The sequence below is a fragment of the Monodelphis domestica genome, chromosome 1 (assembly GCF_027887165.1).
Source record: "Monodelphis domestica isolate mMonDom1 chromosome 1, mMonDom1.pri, whole genome shotgun sequence".
Taxonomy (NCBI): domain Eukaryota; kingdom Metazoa; phylum Chordata; class Mammalia; order Didelphimorphia; family Didelphidae; genus Monodelphis; species Monodelphis domestica.
This window is the reverse complement of record NC_077227.1, coordinates 518,345,181-518,364,822: the sequence shown is the minus strand read 5'-3', so window position 1 is coordinate 518,364,822 and position 19,642 is coordinate 518,345,181. Positions and strand designations below refer to the sequence as shown.

General features: G+C 37.8%; 1 protein-coding gene across 1 annotated transcript in view; it reads right to left on the bottom strand.

Moving 5' to 3' along the window:
* PLB1 (phospholipase B1) overlaps positions 1 to 19,173 on the bottom strand; it is a 241,736-nt gene extending 222,563 nt beyond the window's left edge. The window contains exon 1 of the mRNA XM_056818431.1: positions 18,981 to 19,173. Coding sequence (XP_056674409.1) covers positions 18,981 to 19,082 — 102 coding nt within the window. The 5' untranslated portion in view covers positions 19,083 to 19,173. The remainder of the gene's footprint in view (positions 1 to 18,980) is intronic.
* Between the last annotated feature and the right edge of the window lie 469 nt (positions 19,174 to 19,642).

The window sequence follows — 19,642 nt, the reverse complement described above, 5'->3', positions numbered from 1 at the left end:
GGAAGGACAAGTAACTGTGATACAAGAGAAAGTGAGACAAGGGCAAAGAGCACTTTGGGGAGGAGGAGACAGGGAGGAAAGGTTTCACAGAGGAAGTGATTCAGTTATAAAGAGCAGGGTCAAACAAGTGACTTTAGTGACCCAGCAGCAAATAAGCTGCTGGAGCAGTCCCAGCTACCTATAGCAACTGTGTTTTCTGAACCTATTTGCTTTTCTGTTAACTCATGGAGTGCAGCGTCCTTTATACCCTGCCCAGTCTTCACCATCGCAGCGCTGCCTGCCCATGCTATACCATAAAGATTCCAAGAATCACAAATATGAATGCTTTGTAGATGTGGATAATATAGGTGTATATGTTATTGGCCAGTATACATGTGTTTAATGAGTAATTCCAACTACATTAAAATAGAAAAAAATTCATAGAGTGCAAAACAGTATAATTTATTTTTTTTTTGCCACAAATCATTTTTAATTTGGAAGTTATGTTGTACCATAAAAGCCTTTATAGTATAGTAGAGAACCAGACACAGAATTGCTATGCTAAGCACACTGGAAATATAAGAACTGTTTCAGTAAGGGAAGAGGAATAAATTATCAATTTATCATCTCTCAGCTGTCTCATGTGGTTACAAATGGTAGGAATATTTAACCTAAATGTAAATGTTCAAGTTAAAACAATATAATTAAAAGGAAAAGTGGCATCAGGAATTAATGGGGAAAAAATGAAAGGAGGAGGCCTGGCTGTTCCAGATATTAAAATATACTATATGGTGGTAATCATCAAAGCTATCTAGTACTGGCTAAGAAATAGGGTGGTGGATCAGAGAAATGGGCTAGGCCAGTGTTGACAAACATTTTTGAGTTTGCTTGCTCAAACTACAACTTCAAGCTGCCTGTGAGCTCTTCACATTACCCCAGAGAACAGAGGGAAAAAGTGCTCATTTTGGGTGGCTGCATAGAAGGGTTGGGCATGCAAAAAATGATCTCAGGCACTGAGAAGAGGAGGAACATAGCAGCTCCCCACCCATGCGGGCCTGGCTTCAATGCCAATACTTCACCAATGCTGGGCTAGGTAATCAACACACAGCAATTCGTGTCCATGGTAACTCAATGTTTGATCAACCCAAAGATTCAAGTTTGGGGGAAAACTCACTATTTGACAAAAACTGTTGGGAAAATGAAAGCAAAATGACTGAGACTAGGCATTGACCAACATCTCACACCATACACCAAGATAAATTAAAAATGGACACTTGGTCTCAAAATAAAGGCTGACACCATAAATAAACTAGAGGAACATGGAAAAGTTTATTTTATCTGTAATTTTTATGAATAAGGGAAGAATTTATGACCAAACAAGACATAGAGAACACTATGAAAAATGAAGTAGATGAGTTTGATTACATTGAATCAAAAAGGTTTTGCACAACTAAAACCAATGCAACCAAACTTAGAAAGGAAACAATAAATTTGAGGGGGGAAAAACTATAGCAAGTATCTCTAACAAAAGTCTAATTTTTCATACACATAAAGAAATGAGTCAAATTTATAAGAATATGAAACATTCCCCAATTGAGAAATAGTCAAAGGACATGAATAGGCAATTCTCAGAGGAAAAGATTAAAAGTATCTATAGTCAAATGCTCCAAATCACTAGTGAATAGGGAAATGCAAATTAAAACATCTCTGAGATACCACTTTGCATCTACCAAATTGGCTAACATTTTCAAAAAGGAAAATGATAAATGTTGGAGGGGATGTGGGAAAACTGGGACACTAATGCACTGGTGATAGAACTGTGAACTGATGCAACCATTCTGAAGAGTAATATAGAACCAGGTTCAAAAGGCCAGAAAACTATGCATACACTTTGACCCAGAAATCCCACTAGTGGGTCTATATCCCAAAGTGATCACAAATAAGGGAAAAAGACCTACCTGTGCCAAAATATTGTTAGCAGCTCCTTTTTTCTTTTTTGAAAATTTTATTTAAATGATTTAAAATGTTTTTTCATGATTACAAGACATGTTCTTTCTCTCCCCTCCCCCCCCACCTTCCTCCCATATCTGATGCACAATTCCACTGGATCTAACATATGTCATTGATCAAGACCTATTTCCACATTATTTATATTTGCACTAGGGTGATCGTTTAGAGTCTATATCCCCAATCATATCCCCATCAACCCATGTGATCAAGCAGTTGTTTTTCTTTTGTGTTTCTTTTCCCATAGTTCTTTTTCTGGAGGTAGAGAGCATTCTTTCTCCTAAGTCCCTCCCAATAGTTCTGGATCACTGCATTGCTACTAGTAGAGAAGTCCATTACGTTCAATTGTACCACAGCATATCAGCCTCTGTGTACAATGTTCTCCTGGTTCTGCTCCTTTTACTCTGCATCAATTCCTGAAGGTTGTTCCAGTTCCTATGGAATTCTTCCAGTTCATTATTCCTTTGAGTACAATAGTATTCCATCACCAACATATACCACAATTTGTTCAGCCTTTCCTCAATTGAAGGGCATCCCCTCATTTTCCAATTTTTTCCCACCACAAAGAGCGCAACTATGAATATTCTTGTACAAGTCTTTTTCCTCATTATCTCTTTGGGGTACAAACCCAGCAGTTCCATGACTGGATCAAAGGACAGACAGTCTTTTTGCCCTTTGGGCATAATTCCAAATTGCCCTCCAGAATGGTTGGATCAATTCACAACTCCACCAGCAATGAATTAGTGTCCCCACTTTGCCACATCCCCTCCAGCTTTCATTACTTTCCTTTGCTGTCATGTTAGCCAGTCTGCTTGGTGTGAGGTGATACCTCAGAGTTGTTTTTATTTGCATCTCTCTGATTATAACAGATTTAGAACACTTCTTCATGTGCTTATTAATAGTTTTGATTTCTTTATCTGAAAACTGCCTATCCATGTCCCTTGCCCATTTATCAATTGGAGAATGGCTTGATTTTTTGTACAATTGATTTAGCTCCTTATAAATATGAGTGATTAAAACTTTGTCAGAGGTTTTTATTATAAAGATTGTTTCCAAATTTGTTGCTTCCCTTCTAATTTTGATTCAATTGGTTTTGTTTGTACAAAACCTTTTTAATTTAATGTAATAAAAATAGCAGCTCCTTTTGTAATGGCAAAGAATTGGAAACTGAGAGGTCATTTATCACTTGGGCAACAGATGAACAAGTTAAGGTATATGGTTGCAATGGAATATTATTGTACAATAAGAAATGACAAACAGGATAAACTCAGAAAAATATGGAAAGATTTAGATGAACTGATGTGAAGTGAGCACTTCACTTCACCAGAAGAACCAGGAGAACAACGTATACAAAAATATTATCCAATAATAAGTTGTAAAATACTAAATCATTATCCTCAAAGCAAGTCTCCAAAATAACTACAACAGACTCATGAAGAAAATATTATCCTCAGCCAAAGAAGGAACTGTTGGAATCTGAGTGCAGATCAAGCATGCCATTTTCTCCTATATTTCTTTCATGAGATTTCTATTGTTATGTGTGATATGTCTCTTCTATCATAACATAAGCAATATGGAAATATATATTATGTGGAAGTATATCAGACTATTCACCTTGGGGAGGGAAGGGAGGGAGAAAATCCAACTTTTAAAATGTAAAAAAAATTGTCAAAAATTGTTTCTATGTGTAACTACAAAAATAAAAACATTAAAAAGCAGCACTGGGAAAATATTTAAGGAAAAAAAGATGGACTAAAAACTTGACATCTTAAATATATGGGGAACTTTTAAAAGTCATAGTGGTAATGCCAAGTTCCTAATGAATATATAACTAAAGGTCAGACAGTTTTTAAAAAGCAAAAAAAAATCAAGTTGTTAATAATCATTTGGAAAAAATACTCAATCTTCTTTAATAGTCATGACATTTCTTCAGCCTGTGATTCTCCATCTGGTATGACTCTTGAGATCTTTTGTGATTTTTTTATTGTAATGTTGATGGATTATTCATTTGGTTGCATTTTTGAGAGATCAGGAATTTCTGGGACATTGATGGTTTGTGGGCATATTGAGACAGCCTCAGAAAATCTAGGTCACTACACTGTTGTCTTTCTAGATCTCTGGCCTTCTGTCTGAGTTGGATACAGTTCAGAAAAATTTCAGGCCATGCCTGGCTATGGTGTTCAAAAATAGAAACTAATTTTTAACACAAAAAGTTGACTCCTTGAAGTTGGGAAAGATTTGCCTTTGTTTCTTCCTGCTTTTCCTATTTCCTCACCTTCTCTCACCGTCTCCCTTGTGTTAGTGCCATTCAGTACATTTCTATTGTTAATATCATAGTAACCTACTGTTTATAGAATACCAAAAATGTGCCTGATGAAGCCCCCACTCATGGTCTTTGCATTTTAATAGGCAAGGAGATAATAATCACTGGTATAGAAGAATGAAAATGCATTCAAGGCAGAGGCAGGGAAGAGTATTTTTAAGACACCAAATATTTTATTTTTATTAAAATGGAAGGAATAGCATATCTAAAAACATTTCTACCTGTCACTATTCTTAAACCCAACAGCAACCATTTTGTCATCATCTGCTGGGTTAGGATTGGGCAAGAGAACACCAAATCTGGGCAGTCACAGAATGATAAAATCTCAGAATTAGAAAGGACTCCAGAAGTTGTCTTGACTGAGAATCCTTTGAACATTCTCAAAAAGTGATCCTAGAATCACAAATTTAGAACTAGAAAGGACTTTGTCAGTCCCCTAATCCAACCCCAACGTTTTACAGATCAGAAATATGAGGACCTGAAAGAAGTGATGTAATTTGCCCAAAGTCACAAATGTAGTAAATAGGAGAGCTGAGATTCAAACCAGGTTCTCTGATTCTTAATCCAATAAAATTTTATATTATGTTAGGCCGCCATCTAGCCTTCACTTAGAGATCTTTCATTTCATTAACACCATAAAAATATTCAGTGAATAGACCATAATCAGAAATTAGTTACCTTAAGAATTCACAAAATTATTCTATAACTTTCTTTTTTGGTTTTACTAAATACACCTAAACTTTGAATATCCCATCTCGCTTTGAAAAGCCCAAGACGGCCTTTAGAAAATTCACAACTACACAGTCAACTATATTTGTTCATTAAAAAGTATTTTGCCCTCTCAAAGATCTCTGTGATAAAATGGGCATAGCCTCTGATGTTTCACTAACAGCAGTCACATAAAACACGGTCTAAGAGGCGTTCTTATTTTTTTTTATTTAACCCTGAGTTTCTGTCTCAGTAACAACTCTAAGGCAGAAAGGCAGATGGGGTTAAGGGACTTGCTCAGTATCTGAGACCAGAGAGAGAAAAAGATTCCAGGAACCAAGAGTTGCTGTGCTATTTAGCCGCCCCATGAGAAGAGTTCTAATAGAGGTATATGTAAGTGATGATAGTGCTCGATAGTTCTAAGAATCTATCTTATCTGAGCCCTGATGCTGTGGATTACTTATATAGTATTGACTAATTCATTTTTTTAATTTATTAAGAAACTTATTAAGTTTGATTAAATTTAAATTTTAATAAATTAAAATTTTATTAAGAAATTAACTATGTGCCATTCACTGTTCCAAGAATTGAGGACAAAAATACAAACATCAGACACTCCCTGTCTGCAAGAGGCTTACATTCTAAAAAGGAAGACAATACATTAAAAGGACTGATGTCCAGTGATACGGTATTTTGATGCACAAAATATTCCTATACTCATATATTAAAGTCACTTAACCAATCTCAATGTAATGTTTTAGTCTAATGTATGCTCCAAACAAAGAAGTTATAAATACATAGGGTAGAATGGCTTTTAAAATGTGCCCAAGGGGGCAGTGTGATGGCTCAGTGGATTAAGAGCCAGTCCCAAAGACAGGAGGTCCTGAGTTCAATTCTGGCCTCAGAAACTTACTGGCCATGTGACCCTGGGCAAGTCACTTAACCACCATTGCCTAGCCCTTACCACTCTTCTGCCTTAAAAGCAATACACAGTATTGAGTCTAAGATGGAAGGTAAGGGTTTAAAAAAATAAACTAAAAGTAATTAAAAATAAATATAATGTGCCCAGCTCCAGTCTTTGTATATGCTTAAACCCATATACAGAATGGAGTGAATATGTGAATGAGTCTATCAAAATTCAAATATTGTTTTGATGTTGGCTTTAAAATATGATATGAAATATATTTATTGTTTATTTTATTCATTAAATTATTATTAAATATTAAAATTAATCAAATTAATTTAATTTATATTAATTCTCTTGATTCTTATGTAATCTTAGTTTTAGTAACATTCTTTTGCTGTATCTTGCTCCAAAAAGTTTTCCTTTGCTTTGTTCTTCTCTCTATATATCTTCCTTTCTTGTTTTTCTTTCTGAATTTATTCCTTAATTTTAACTAACTTTTAATTTTTCCTTCTTTATTCTATTTATGTCTCATGAAGAATGAGTTTCTGGAGCACCAGGTTTGTACTCCCATTTCTTCTCATTCCTCTGTTATGGATTTATAGATCTTACCCTAATCACTACTTCTTTTCCTCTTATCTTTCTTTCTTTGAAATATCAATTAATGGGGGCAGCTGGGTAGCTCAGTGGATTGAGAGCCAGGCCTAGAGACTGGAGGTCCTAGGTTCAAATCTGACCTCAGACACTTCCTAGCTGTGTGACCCTGGGCAAGTCACTTGACCCCCATTGCCTAGCCCTTACCACTCTTCTGCCTTGGAGCCAATACACAGTATTGACTCCAAGACGGAAGGTAAGGGTTTAAAAAAAAAAAAGAAATATCAATTAATGAGGGAAGTGATATCAAATAGAAGAAGTGTCATGCAGTGGCATTCACTCTATGTCTTGAGCCATGAAGTCCAGTCTGAGGCCCTGCCTTTATCATAATCACATGATTACTAAGGCCAAATGATTCTGTCTCCAGTTTAACATCCCCTCCTCCACCCTGGGTACTAATTGACCTAAGGATCCCACATGGTCCCCTTATCTAGGATGGAATACAATTCTGGGAATTATGACCTTTTCTCACAGCATATTGCTTTGCTTCCTAGTGCACACATTCTTCTGCAACAAATTCCATCATAAGCTCCCTCTCTTACCATAGACATACAATTACCCTGCCCCATTTAGGAATGTTCTTCAGTGATACCCTTTCCCATTCCCTGATCCTGAATTTTAATTCTTTCTCTCCATTGATTGTGTCCTCTTTTCCCAAAGCCCCAAGTCTTTGTTGGTATTAGAAAAAATTTCTGTCACTTCCCCGTATATCTATGGACTTGATAGAAGGTAAGACTCCAATTCCTGCTTGTCTCATACCTCCTCTTTCCCAGATTCTGAAACTTTCCACTTTATTTTCTTACCCCTCCCACAAAATATATTGCTTCATCTTTAGGAGATCCTGGAACTTAGTCCAGGGAGTGCTCTGTCCTTGGGATTCTGGAATTTAGTCCAGGAAGTGCTAATTCAATTCTTTCTCCTGCTTTCTCCTGACTCACCTTAAATCTTAGTCTCTGTAGTTTTTTTATGTCCCTTCAAGATCTCTTTATCTTTCTACTACTCATTAGTTCAGTCTTTCTTTTAAAAAGAAAATTCTATAGTCATGAGAGAATTGATTTACTTGATCATTTTATTTGATGCTTTCTTGGGCTTCCTCGATTTGGAGTATTTTCAAGTCAAGTATTCTACCTACCTCTGGTTCAAAAAATGTCTTTTCTTATCACTGCATAGAAATGAACAGTAAACACTGACTCTTTGGTACTATGTCCTAGATCTTCCGGAAAAAGATAACACTCACCATATCTGAGGAGGAAGCAATTTCTTGAATATCAAGGAATGCTGATATGGAACCACAAGTGCCAGCAAGAAAGAGATCATCTAAAACTCTTCTAGATCATCTAGAGATTATCAGTCTACCGGTGGCTTTGGAACAGGTGGATTGATGGGAGCCAAAGATCAGTCTTAATGAATTAAAAAGGAGGGCTGTGATGTAGTGCCCCAGAGATGTGAGATTAGCCCTTTGCTTAGAGACTTAGTAAAAGCATAGATGAGATCCTTATAAGATGTGCAGATCACACAAAACTCAAAGGAATAGTTAATATTGGATGATAATCAGGAAACAGAGAAAAATAAACAGGGCTTACCCCTATTTGGGTTAGGGGATTAATTTGAGATAGTCTGTCTGAATTTATGAAGTATCCATCATATCCTAGGCACCGCAAAGATCTAATCATGGCACTCTCCAACTGAGGAGACTCCAGTGGCCTCCTATCATCTCTAGGAGCAAATAAAAAATGCTGTGTTGGCATTCAAAGCCCTTTATAATCTAGCCACCTCCTACTTTTATACTCTTTTCCCATCTTACTCCCCAGCATGAGTCCCATAAACAAGAAACTACACCTTTCAGCACTGGGCATTTTCCTGCTGTCTCTCATGCTTATAATGCTCTCTCATCTCCTCTCTGTCTACTGACCTCCCTAACTTCCTTTAAATACCAACTAAAATCCTGCCTTCTCTAGGAAGCCTTCCCCAGACCTTCTTCATTCCAGTGCCTCCCCTTTGTTAATTACTTTCTATTCATCCTTATTCATTCTCTCTCTCCTATTCTTCCTCCTTCTCAGTCTGTCTGTCTGTCTGTCTGTCTGTCTCTCTCTCTCCCTATATATATATATATATATATATATATATATATGTATGTATATATAGTTTATATGTCTCCCATATTAGAATATAAGCTCTTTGAGGGCAGGGACCATCTTTTGCCTCTTTTTGTACCACAGCACTTAGTAGTTTCTGGCACATAGTAGGTGCTTAATAAATGTTTATTAAGTGAAACAAAAAAGAAATATATTCAAGGAATTTACACGTTACCTCTCTGGGGTTCATTTCCCTCATTTCTAAAATGAGGGGGTTGAATTACATAATTTAGAATTCTCTCAGTTTTTCAGGGAGAGCAAAATAGACTCACGAGGGCACACTTTTCATAGATGACCTTCTAGGAGGGTGGCCATCTGGCTGGTATGTGACCTGTTTGGCTGACATTTTAATTGCAAAAGTCAGTTGCTTTATACTGATGTGTCCAATTATGACTGGACCCCACCTAATTCCAACTTCAGTTTTAGTTACCCCGTCTTTTAAATGAGAGGCACAATAGACAGAAATCTAGGCTTGGAGTCACAAAGACCTTCAGGGGTTGGGGTCGGAGGTGAGAGTATCAAATACATTTAAGCATAGTGTAAAGGAAAGAGTACTATATTTGAAATAAGTGTATCTTGGTTCAAATTTGGACTCTTTCACATTCTACCTGTGTAACCTTGGGCAAGTCATTTCCCTTTTCTGGGCCCCACATTATTCATCTATAAAATGAGTAGCTTTAGATTAGATGGCCAGTGGACAATGGGCAAGCCACTTAACCTCTGTGAATCTCAGGCAACTCTTTAAGAGCATAAATTATAGACAAGTTATAGTCTGAATAGGTGGAATCAGTCCCCACCCTAAATAAATCACAAGCCTGTTCTTTACTGACCTTTCAGTTTTTAGGTAAGAACTCCTCTCTGTAAAGAGCTACCATAAAGGAAAGAACTCACCCTTTGTTTTTACAAAGAATCCACAAGATGGCACTTGACTAAACCTAAATTCAGGCCAATTTATAAAACTAGGGGATTTAGAAGAGTTGATGTAATTCAATTTAGTCTGATTCAATTAGACCAACATTTATTAAATGCCTATTGTGTGCAGAGTTCTGTATTAATCTATACTTAGTGCTGAGAAATAGAAACTGTGGTTTTCCTCTGTTTAGACTATGTACCAATCATTCACATTTAAACAGCAAAGAAGTACCTACCATCATTGGGTCAGAGAAAGAGGCAATCAATACTTGTTAATATGGCTAAACTCTTGCAAAAAAAAATAACAATTAGCAAGATATTGACATATGTGTGAATGCATCAAAAACATGATTTTTTTATCTTTATTGGCATTTTTCCCACCTACATAGTCATAACTCACCTGTAGCTCATGGATTTAAGAGAGTTGCCTTGAGCTTAAAGAGGATGAGAATTACTTTCCAAAAGAACAAAATGAACACATGTCCGAGGCAGAATGTGAATCCCGATCTTTCTCCTATTGTCCCATCCATTCCACCATATTGAATAGTTACATACTCACGAGCACATATACACAGACCTTAAAAGTGCTTTGGGCAGTCAAAGGTAGATTCACTACAACTTCAAAAAACCTAAATAAAGGTTCAAAAAATGGGGAATTCAATGGCAGGTGCTAACTATAAGTCATCAATACCAGTGAGGCAGCAGAATATGGCAAAACACTAGACCTGGAGTCAAGGAAATCATGAGTACAAATTTTTTTTCTCAGACACTTACTAGCTGTGTGAGCCTAGGCAAGTCACTTAATCTTTGTCTACCTCAGTTTCCCTATCTATAAAATGAGGATCAAAATATCAACTAGCTCCCAGGGTTGTTATGAAGATAAAATGAGATAACATTTTTTAAAAAATTTCCCAATTAAATGTAAAAAAATGTTGACATTTGTTTTATGAAATTTTGTGCTCCAAATTCACTCCTTCCCTTCCTTATCCCTTCCCTGAGATGGCAAGCAATTTGATATAGTCTATATATGTGCAGCATGCAAAACATACTTTCTTGAGATAACATTTGTAAAGTTCTTTGCAAACTTTAAAGTGCTATATAAATTCTAGGTTTGGTTTGTTTTTTTTTTTTAGAGTATTGATGAAGGCAGAAGTCTTGGTTCAAATCTTAGCTCTTCTGTTTGGTATATACATAACAAGTCACTTTCTGCCTCTCAATTTTTTCATCTATAAAATTGAGGAATTGGGCCATATGATTTTAAGAACCTCCTCAACTGGAAATTTTAGGATCAGTGATCATAAGATTCTTTAAGCATAATCCTGGATGCACTGTTGGGAAAATTAGGCATTAAGACATTCCCTAGCATTATGTATTTTGGCAAAATTTGCATCTATTCCAGAAAAGAATTAGGAAAATAGTTGTCTGTTGGGTGTTCTTTTGTCTAAGCTGCTATAAGGAACTTTGGGATAGCTAGTTACATGCCCATTGTCTAAATAAACTATTTTCATTTATTCAATATTCATTCATCAAGCATTTATTGAGGGCCTATCATGTGAAAAGCACTCTCCTAGGGGCTGAGGATACAAGAGGCAAAATCAAAGGATCCTTGTCTTCAAGGAGCTTAAATTCTACTGGAGAATGATAGTATGTACATTGATAAGCAAATGCAAAATAATTTGGGAGAAGAGAGAGCAAAGGAATGTGTGAACAAAGAAATGGAAACCAAGTAAGTACCCATTGGTTGGGAAAAGGCTAAATAATGTGTAGTATATTAATGCACTAGAATATTACTGTACTATAATAAATGATGAATATGAAGAATTCTGAGAAATATGGAAAGATTTACATAGACTAATGCAAAGTAAAGTAAGCAGACAGGAAAATAATATTTACAATGACTATAACAATATAAATGGAACAAACAAATGAAAATGAGCAGTATATAACTATACAGGCTAAACTTGGTTTGGGAAAAAAAAGTGAGAAAATGCACCTTTCCAAAGAATTGCAGGTAGGAAACTATGAGTCTGGAATATTTTATACACCTTTTCAGAACCTACTGATTTATTAGTTATATTTTCTGAACTCTTTGTTTCTTCTTACTCTTTCTTTTTTTATCTTTATTACACTAGATGGCTTGATGGGAAAGGAAGAAAAAAGGAAAGATATGGAAATGAAGGTGTTATAAAAACAAAAGGCATCAATAAAAAAAACTTTAGAGAAAATACTAACCACATAAGAAATTATGTATAACCCTTGGGCCAAAACCCAATTTCTGCTTCTTAAATTGGATTTCTCTTGCAAGGACTCTCTCTCTCTCTCTCTCTCTCTCTCTCTCTCTCTCTCTCTCTCTCTCTCTCTCTCTCTGTGTCTGTCTGTCTGTCTGTCTCTCTTTGTCTCTCTGTCTCTGTCTCTCTGTCTCTGTCTCTGTCTCTGTCTCTCCCTCTCTCTCTCTCTCTCTCTCTCTCTCTCTCTCTCTCTCTCTCTCTCTCTCTCTCTCTCTCTCTCTCTTTCTCTCTCTCTCTCTCTCTCTCTCTCTCTCTCTCTCTCTCTGTCTCTCTCTGTCTCTCTCTGTGTCTGTCTGTCTGTCTGTCTGTCTGTCTGTCTCTCTTTCTCCCTCCAGTTCATGTCAAGGAAACTACTGGAGGGTTTCTCCTGGGAATATCAGAATGTAGTTCATGTGTAGGTCTCTACCCAAAAAAGTTAAAGCAAGTACTCAAGCCAACAATAATACATAAAATGCAAGCTGTGCTTTATTTCACTTAACAGAAAAGGCAAAACATAAAAGATTCATAAGATTAGAACTAGAAGAGAACTTTGAGGTAATTTAGTCTAACTCCTTCATCTCACATATGAGAAAACTGAAGCCAGGAAAGGTTATGTGATTTGTCTAAGATCACAAAATATTAACGAAGGCCTCTGACTACAAATCAGTCTTTCTTTCCACAGCATTATGCTGCTGATTCATGCCTGAGATGCTAGATAATTATAGCTAATAATTATAGATTTATGTGTAAGTAATCATGTCATCTACTCTTCCCAAGAGTAAATGCAGTTATCATTATTCCCATTTTATTAAGGGGGAAACTGAGTCTGAGAGAGATGCAGTGACTTGCCCAGGGTTAGGGAGTATAAATAGAAAAGCTGAAATTCTAACTCAAGTCCTCCAGATTCCAAATTCAGTATTTTCCCACTATACTTTAATACTTTCTAATTTAAAGACCATTTTCCATCCTGCCTCTGAGTCTTGTCTTTCTCAGAGACCTATCCAGCCTTCCATTTTTATAGTATTCATTCTCCTGTAGCTATTTCCACTCCAAGAGGAAAACATTAGAGCTCACTAAAGAGGCAGCCATTCTTCCCTGAATCTGTTTAATCCATATAACACAATACTAATAAAGGCAAGGTTTGGGTTTGTTTTTTTCACATTGTGAGCTCAACTTTTGAGGCTTCCCAGACCTGGTTCCTCCTTGATTCCAGAATTTGCCCACTTGGTACAGGAACTGATCTGTCTAGGTATTCCTCTTTTGCTCTGTCACTGCCTCCTGCCATTGCCAGCTCATAATCATAGGATTCCTCTTCTCTTGGGGCCAAAAGAGCAACTACTGTGTGCTTGTGGCCAAAGATGAAGGCTTTATTCTGGAACTGATTCTGTCTCCTCAAGAAGATAGGAAATTTCCTCAATAAGGTTAACTCCTCCAGAAAGTATGGATTGCTTGATATATCCTGGGTGCTTATTACTCCATTGGCACCAAATTAATATTAACTAATTCATTCACTTTCAGTTCATGTACTTGAGAGTCACTCTTGGGGTTTGTCTTGGAGTTGGGTTCAAATAATAATTCTAAATTTACTAGTATGAAGGATGCTACAGAGAAAGGAGAGAGGTTGTACATAGGTAGAGACTTGATTCCTTGCAGATCATCGACACATCTCTCCAGAAAACCATGTGGCCCTTTAGGGAGCCACATACTTTGGGAAACTGGCCAAAGATGAAGAGGACAATGAGGAAAAAACTCTTGGACCACTCATCAATAAGCACTGATTTATTCATTTCCTATTATAGAAGTGTATACACTACTTGAGATAAGAAAGAATTCTGACATGCTTTCATTGAGTGATAGCAAATGACATTAGGCTGACTCAGAACATTTAACTTTGAAAAGATGAAACCAAATTAAATTCATTTTCCCCTCCTTTAATTAGTTCTCTTATCTGTTCGGTTCTAAATTTTATTCTATTTACATGTTTTATTACCTTTTTATTTCTGTGGTTTTTAAGCATATGTAGTTCAATAAGGAAACATGCAAAGTTGTAGCTCTTAAAGAGAGCACTTAATAGATAATAGAAACATGGCAATAGTGAATGCTATAGGAAAGTCAGACATTTAAGGGATCATTAAAGGGATCTTATATCATCAAGATGATATAAGATTAATCACACCAAAATGCAAAGGAAAGTAGATGAAAACAAAAAAACAACTCCCCCAAGTGAACATCCTACTTAGTCTTCAAGAGCCAAGCAAAGACCTTCCAGAGGGATCTGGGATTTGGGAGGATTATTATTGACATAAGCTTCTTGCAATTGTGGGGGACTAACTGTTGGTATGAGGGAGAAAACATGTTTTTCCTCGGTAAAACAACACAAAGACTGGAATACTTATTAAACTTTGGAAAAGAAATTTTTTTTCCCGATAAAATCCTTTTTTTACTCAAAACTATGCAAAAATCGTTGTCAGAAGATATTCAGGTAAATCTTCATGGCTTGGGCATGTTCATCAGACTATAAAATATCCCCTCCCCACCTCAAAAAATTTGGAAGATTTCTGTTTCCAATGGGTCAGGAAGTCATGTCCCACCTGTGAGAATGATGAACACTATAAATATGCTCAGTAAATGAGAGTTACTCCAGAATTAGAAAATTTCCCAAAAGGAAATGGAATACTATAGTATGGCCTTGCATCATACCACACACCATCAAAGGTTAAGAAATTCATCCAAGAGATGGAGATAAATGTACTTTAGTGGCCAAGGAACTCGCTTCATTTAAACCTCATTAAAAACTTATTGACTTTAGGGATAGCTAAGTGGGTCATTGGATTGAAAGCCAGGCCTTGAGATAAGGAGGTAGGTTCAAATATGGCTTTAGACGCTTTGGAGCTGTGTGACTCTGAGCAAGTCACTTAACCTCCATTGCCTAAATCTTGTTGTCCTTATACCTGGGAACCAATACACAGTATTGACTTGAATATGGAAAGCAAGGTTTTAAAAATAAAACTTGTTGATATTAATTCTAGCCTTAAAAAAACCACAAACAAGATTTTCATCAAAGATATAATTAATATCCAATGTGATGAAAGATATATTTCATGTCAAAGAGCTAAAGACTATGTGTCAAAATCTCATGAATTAAATGCTAAAGCATGTAAAATAAGAGACTGCAGCAAAAGGGGAACAGTGTATATTTTTAACAGAGTAAAAGTTTTTAAAGGTGCAAAAAGTTGTCAATTTCATTGACTGTCGATAAATTAATTGATTTTAGTTTGTCTCCATGAATTCACATACCACTGTATGGACCAGGAACTGTGAAAGGCACTGAGTACAAGGATGAAAATGGAACAGCCTGTATCCTCAAGGAGTTTATGTTTTACTGGGGAGAAACAGCATGTATACAGATAGGTAAATTCATAGTCATTTCAAGGTGGGAGGGAAAGAGCTGACAGCTAGGGATCAGGAAAGGACCAACATGTATTGAAGCTTAACCTTAAAGAGAAGTGGAAATTCCAAAGGGTAGAGGTAAGGAGAGAGAGGATTCAAAGCATAGCAGGGAGTCCATATCAAGGCGTGGAGAGAGGAGAAAGAATGTCATGCTTAGGAAGAGTAATTAGCTAGTGTGGCTGAAACAGAATACATGAAGTTGAGTAATGCCAGATTGCAAAAGATTTTAAATGCCAGAAAGTTTGTATTTTATCCTGGAGTCAGTAAGGAGCTGCCAGATTTTTTTTAGCAGAGGAATGACATAGTTCTGTGATTTAGAAATGTCAGTTGGACAGTTTTGTAGAGAATGGATTGAAGTGGGGAGGGATTTGAGGCAGAGAGAGCAATGGCAATAGCATAGACCACTGGTTATAAAGTCAGACTTGAACTAGAGTGGTTGTGGCGTAAGAGGAAGAGAAGCATTATCAAGATAGAATCAATGACACTTTGCAAACATGATGTGGAAAATGAGAGAGGGTGAGGAGTTAAGACTTTAAACCTGGGCAGCAAAGGAGAGTGCTGCCCTCAACCAAAATAAGAACATTGGAAAGAGGAGGGGCTTAAGGAAAAAGATAATGAGTTCTATTGGGACATGTTGAGTTTGTGATGCTTAAAAGACCTCCTATTGGAGAGACCTCATAGGTAGTTGGTGATACAGGACTGGAGCTCAGAAGAGATGAAAGCTAGATACCAAGATTTGGGGAGTTATCAGCATGAAGATGACAATTAAATCCAAAGGAATTGATGAGATCACCAAGAGAGAAAAAACATAGAAAAGAGAGTTTAAGACCGACTACAGCCAAAGCAGAGGGAAAAAATAGATGCAAATGTGTCATATAGGAAGAGAAACAGGAGAGAGCAAGGTCATGAAAAGCCAGAGATCAGAAAATGGGCTGGAAAAAGTGGCAAAGAGGGCAAGAAGGATGAAGATTAAGAAAAGGACTTTCAAATCCACAATGACCTTGGAGAAAGTCTCTTGTTGGAATTCTTGGACCAAATGTGAGACAGAGCAGAAGAATATCAGGAGACAGAGTCAATGGAGGAAACTAATCCAGCCTGCCTTCATTCCTCTCCCAGCTGTCCTTGACCTTCTAGAATTTAGTATCATGCCTCTTCTATTGTCTTCCTATAGAGCTTTCCTCAGTGTCTGGGGCCTCTTTATTCTAAAACTACCTGCCATTCCTGTGGCTTGTTTACCACAGAATATCTTTCCATAAAAAACCTCCCTCCTTTTTTTCCATCCTCCCCCTTTCCTCCATTTTCAACTCCCTTTGTGTACTGCCCTTGCCCATCAGAATGGAAGCTCCTGGAGGGCAAGAACTGTCTTTCTTTATGTTTGCATTTGTAATATCCATACTTAGCACAGTTCTGGGCACAATAATAAGCTGGTTTCCTTCCTTCCATAAAGCGGAGTAACAAATCCAGACTTCACTTTTCACTGATCCTGAATTATAAGGAGGTCAGTGAAAACTTAAGAGACTTTCTAGCTCTGCCTCGGGTCATACTGTATGTTGATGAGTTCACTTTCCTGAGATACCCACATTTAGCAACATCTCCTTCCCAAATGTTAGTGAGGACTATTTGTGCCCGACCTGTGGTAGAGGTTTCCAAGCTCATACTGGTCTGAGTAGAACCATCTGGGCACACTGTAAATTCATCCCAGCATCATTATGTCATTTCAGTCCTCTCTGAGAATGGAGAACAACTACTGCTGCTGCTGCTGCTGCTGCTACCCCTATAAGCCCCTATAAATCCTTGGGACGTAGGGTTCACTAGAAAAATGGACTTTTAGCAACCTCATGTACTTACCCTTTTGCATAGGATGGATGGGAGAGGTGAGGGAATGATTTAGGGTATTATTATAAGTCCAGAGTGGAAGACTGTCTAGGTTTTTTGGAAGTAGGACTTTTTTGCTATTCTTCTCTCCTTTCTTTTTTTACCCATTCATTTTGAGTAAGTTATACCCTTCCAGAGCCATATTAGGATGATAAAAAGCACTTAATTTAGAACAAGAAAGGATATCCAGTCCAATTTCCTCATTTTACATGGCAACAAAAACCACCTAACCCACACGGATAGAGATGATGCATTTAAATAAGGAAGCTAAAGTCAAGAAAGATTAAATAATTTAAGGTCAGAGAGGTAATAAGAGGCAGAATCAGGATTCTAACTCAGGTCTGTGGCTCCAAATTCAACTTTCTTTCTACATTGTGAGTTCAAATTCACACCCTTGTGCCTGATGTTCTAGTTGACCTTTCCTTGCTGTCCATACTTTGTGTAGACATTTCAGGCCACAGGTTTTATTGCTTGCTTTTTTCTTCAATTTTGTCTCCTGTGAACTATTATTTTCCCCCTAAGTTGTGACTACTCTCTATGGTGTCTAGTTAGATAAACATACATAGGTCATTTTCTTTACCCATCCACCCCCTTCTTTTCCAGTTTAATGCCTTTTTTTATTATACTTGTAAGATTCCAGGCAAATAGAGTGTTAGCAACACCTGTTAGGCATACCAGCTAAAAGCCATTAGTCTGATATCATCAGCTATGGTCTGTAAATAAAAATCCCTTTTTCAAATGTCATAAAAAATTGTTTCCTTCCTAACCTGGTTTTTTCTTCTGAAGACTTTTTTAAAAATCAGAAGCAGTGAGGAAAATACCACTTCTGCGGTTAAGAACATGGCTATCCTCTGTAACCCAAAGCCCACAGGAAATCATGGACTTCTGAAGTTGAAAGGACTTCCATAGTCTTGTAGATCTCCCATTCCCAAAAAAGTTATCTCTACCCACTATATGCTTCATGTGGTCATCTAGCCTTTATTTAAAGAGTTCCAATGATGAGGCAATTGACCACCTCTGGAGGCAGTCTAGGCAACTTCTGGACAACTCTAAGCATTAGGAAATTCTCCCTGACATCAAGCCTGAATGTCTCTTTGAAATCTCATTTATTATTCCTGGTTTCCTCCTCAACTTGTACTCATGAAGCTGATTTTCATCTCTAAGCCAAAAGTAATCAAGAATGGAGAATCTCTTGCCCCCCTAAATCAGAAGATCACCCCAAAAGTCAAAGAATGTTGTTGCTTGTGATGGTGTATAAATTCCTACCACTGTTGCTTAGGAAATAGACACCATGGCATCCCCTGAGGAGAAGTTTGGTTATGGGAAGTTGGAAGTAACTTAGGGCAATTCTCCTGGCTACCAGAAAGATAGACTGTGGCTGCCTCTGGGAACAAAGTTCTCCATCCCCTGGTTCATGAGAACAACCACAGACCTGACCCAGCCTCTGAACAGAAGTTGGCGTCTCAGATCCATGCCTCAAACACTTCCTTAGCATCAGGTTCTAGAAGCCTCGTCTCTCTCACCCATGGTTAGAGTTGAGTCCAAGGCCACCTGGACACAGCATAGCGCCACTCGCTGGCAGACATTAAACCCAGTTCTCTTTCCTGAGGCTCTCCTCAAGAAGGGCATTTGCTTCCTGGCTGCATCTGTGATTTACTTGGTGCCAGCAGCCTTTACACAATGCAAAGGTTTTGCCCCAGAGCCCACAGGTACCCTCTGACTCCTGCCTAGAGAGGAACCCATCTGGCTTGGCCCAGGTTGCTTACCCGTCTGAGGCCATTAACCCCCATGAACAGGTTCAAATTGGTCTTCAGAGTGGGGCTTTTCTCCCGGCACCTCTTGGACCAGGGATTGCTCTGGCTTGGCATCACCGACTTATTCCTCTCTAGCACCACGGTCAACGCTCAGACTCAAGCGTGTAGGTGTATATACAACTTGGCCAGGATGCGTCCCTTATGTTTGCGGTGCTGGCTCATGCTCCTCACTATTTACCTTTGATGGGAGGAATGGCTTGGGGCGTGAAGATGGGCGGGGAGAGGCTAACCTGACGGCCGGGGTGAGTCTTCTGCCAACGTAACTGTCCCCAGCCTCTGATTCCGGGTCAGAAATTCCAAGGGCCTGAAGCCACAGAGTGAGGGCCTTCTCCGTGGTCAAACCTGCTGTTCTTTCTTTACCCACTGCGTTGCCTTTGATTTCATTTCAGTGATTCAATTCGGCACAATTCAACAATTGGCTGCTCGGTGCCAAGCACTGCCGTGCATACAAATAAATAAACACGGAGCAATACGAATTTCAAGAGAGGGAGTGCCCACACCTGGGGGACTCACGTAGGAGGTAAAGACGCAGCTGTGCGTTTCAGATCCAGAGTTCTTTTATTTGGTTTAGGTATTTCGAAAACGTTAACACAAAAGTCAGATATTGCCGATAT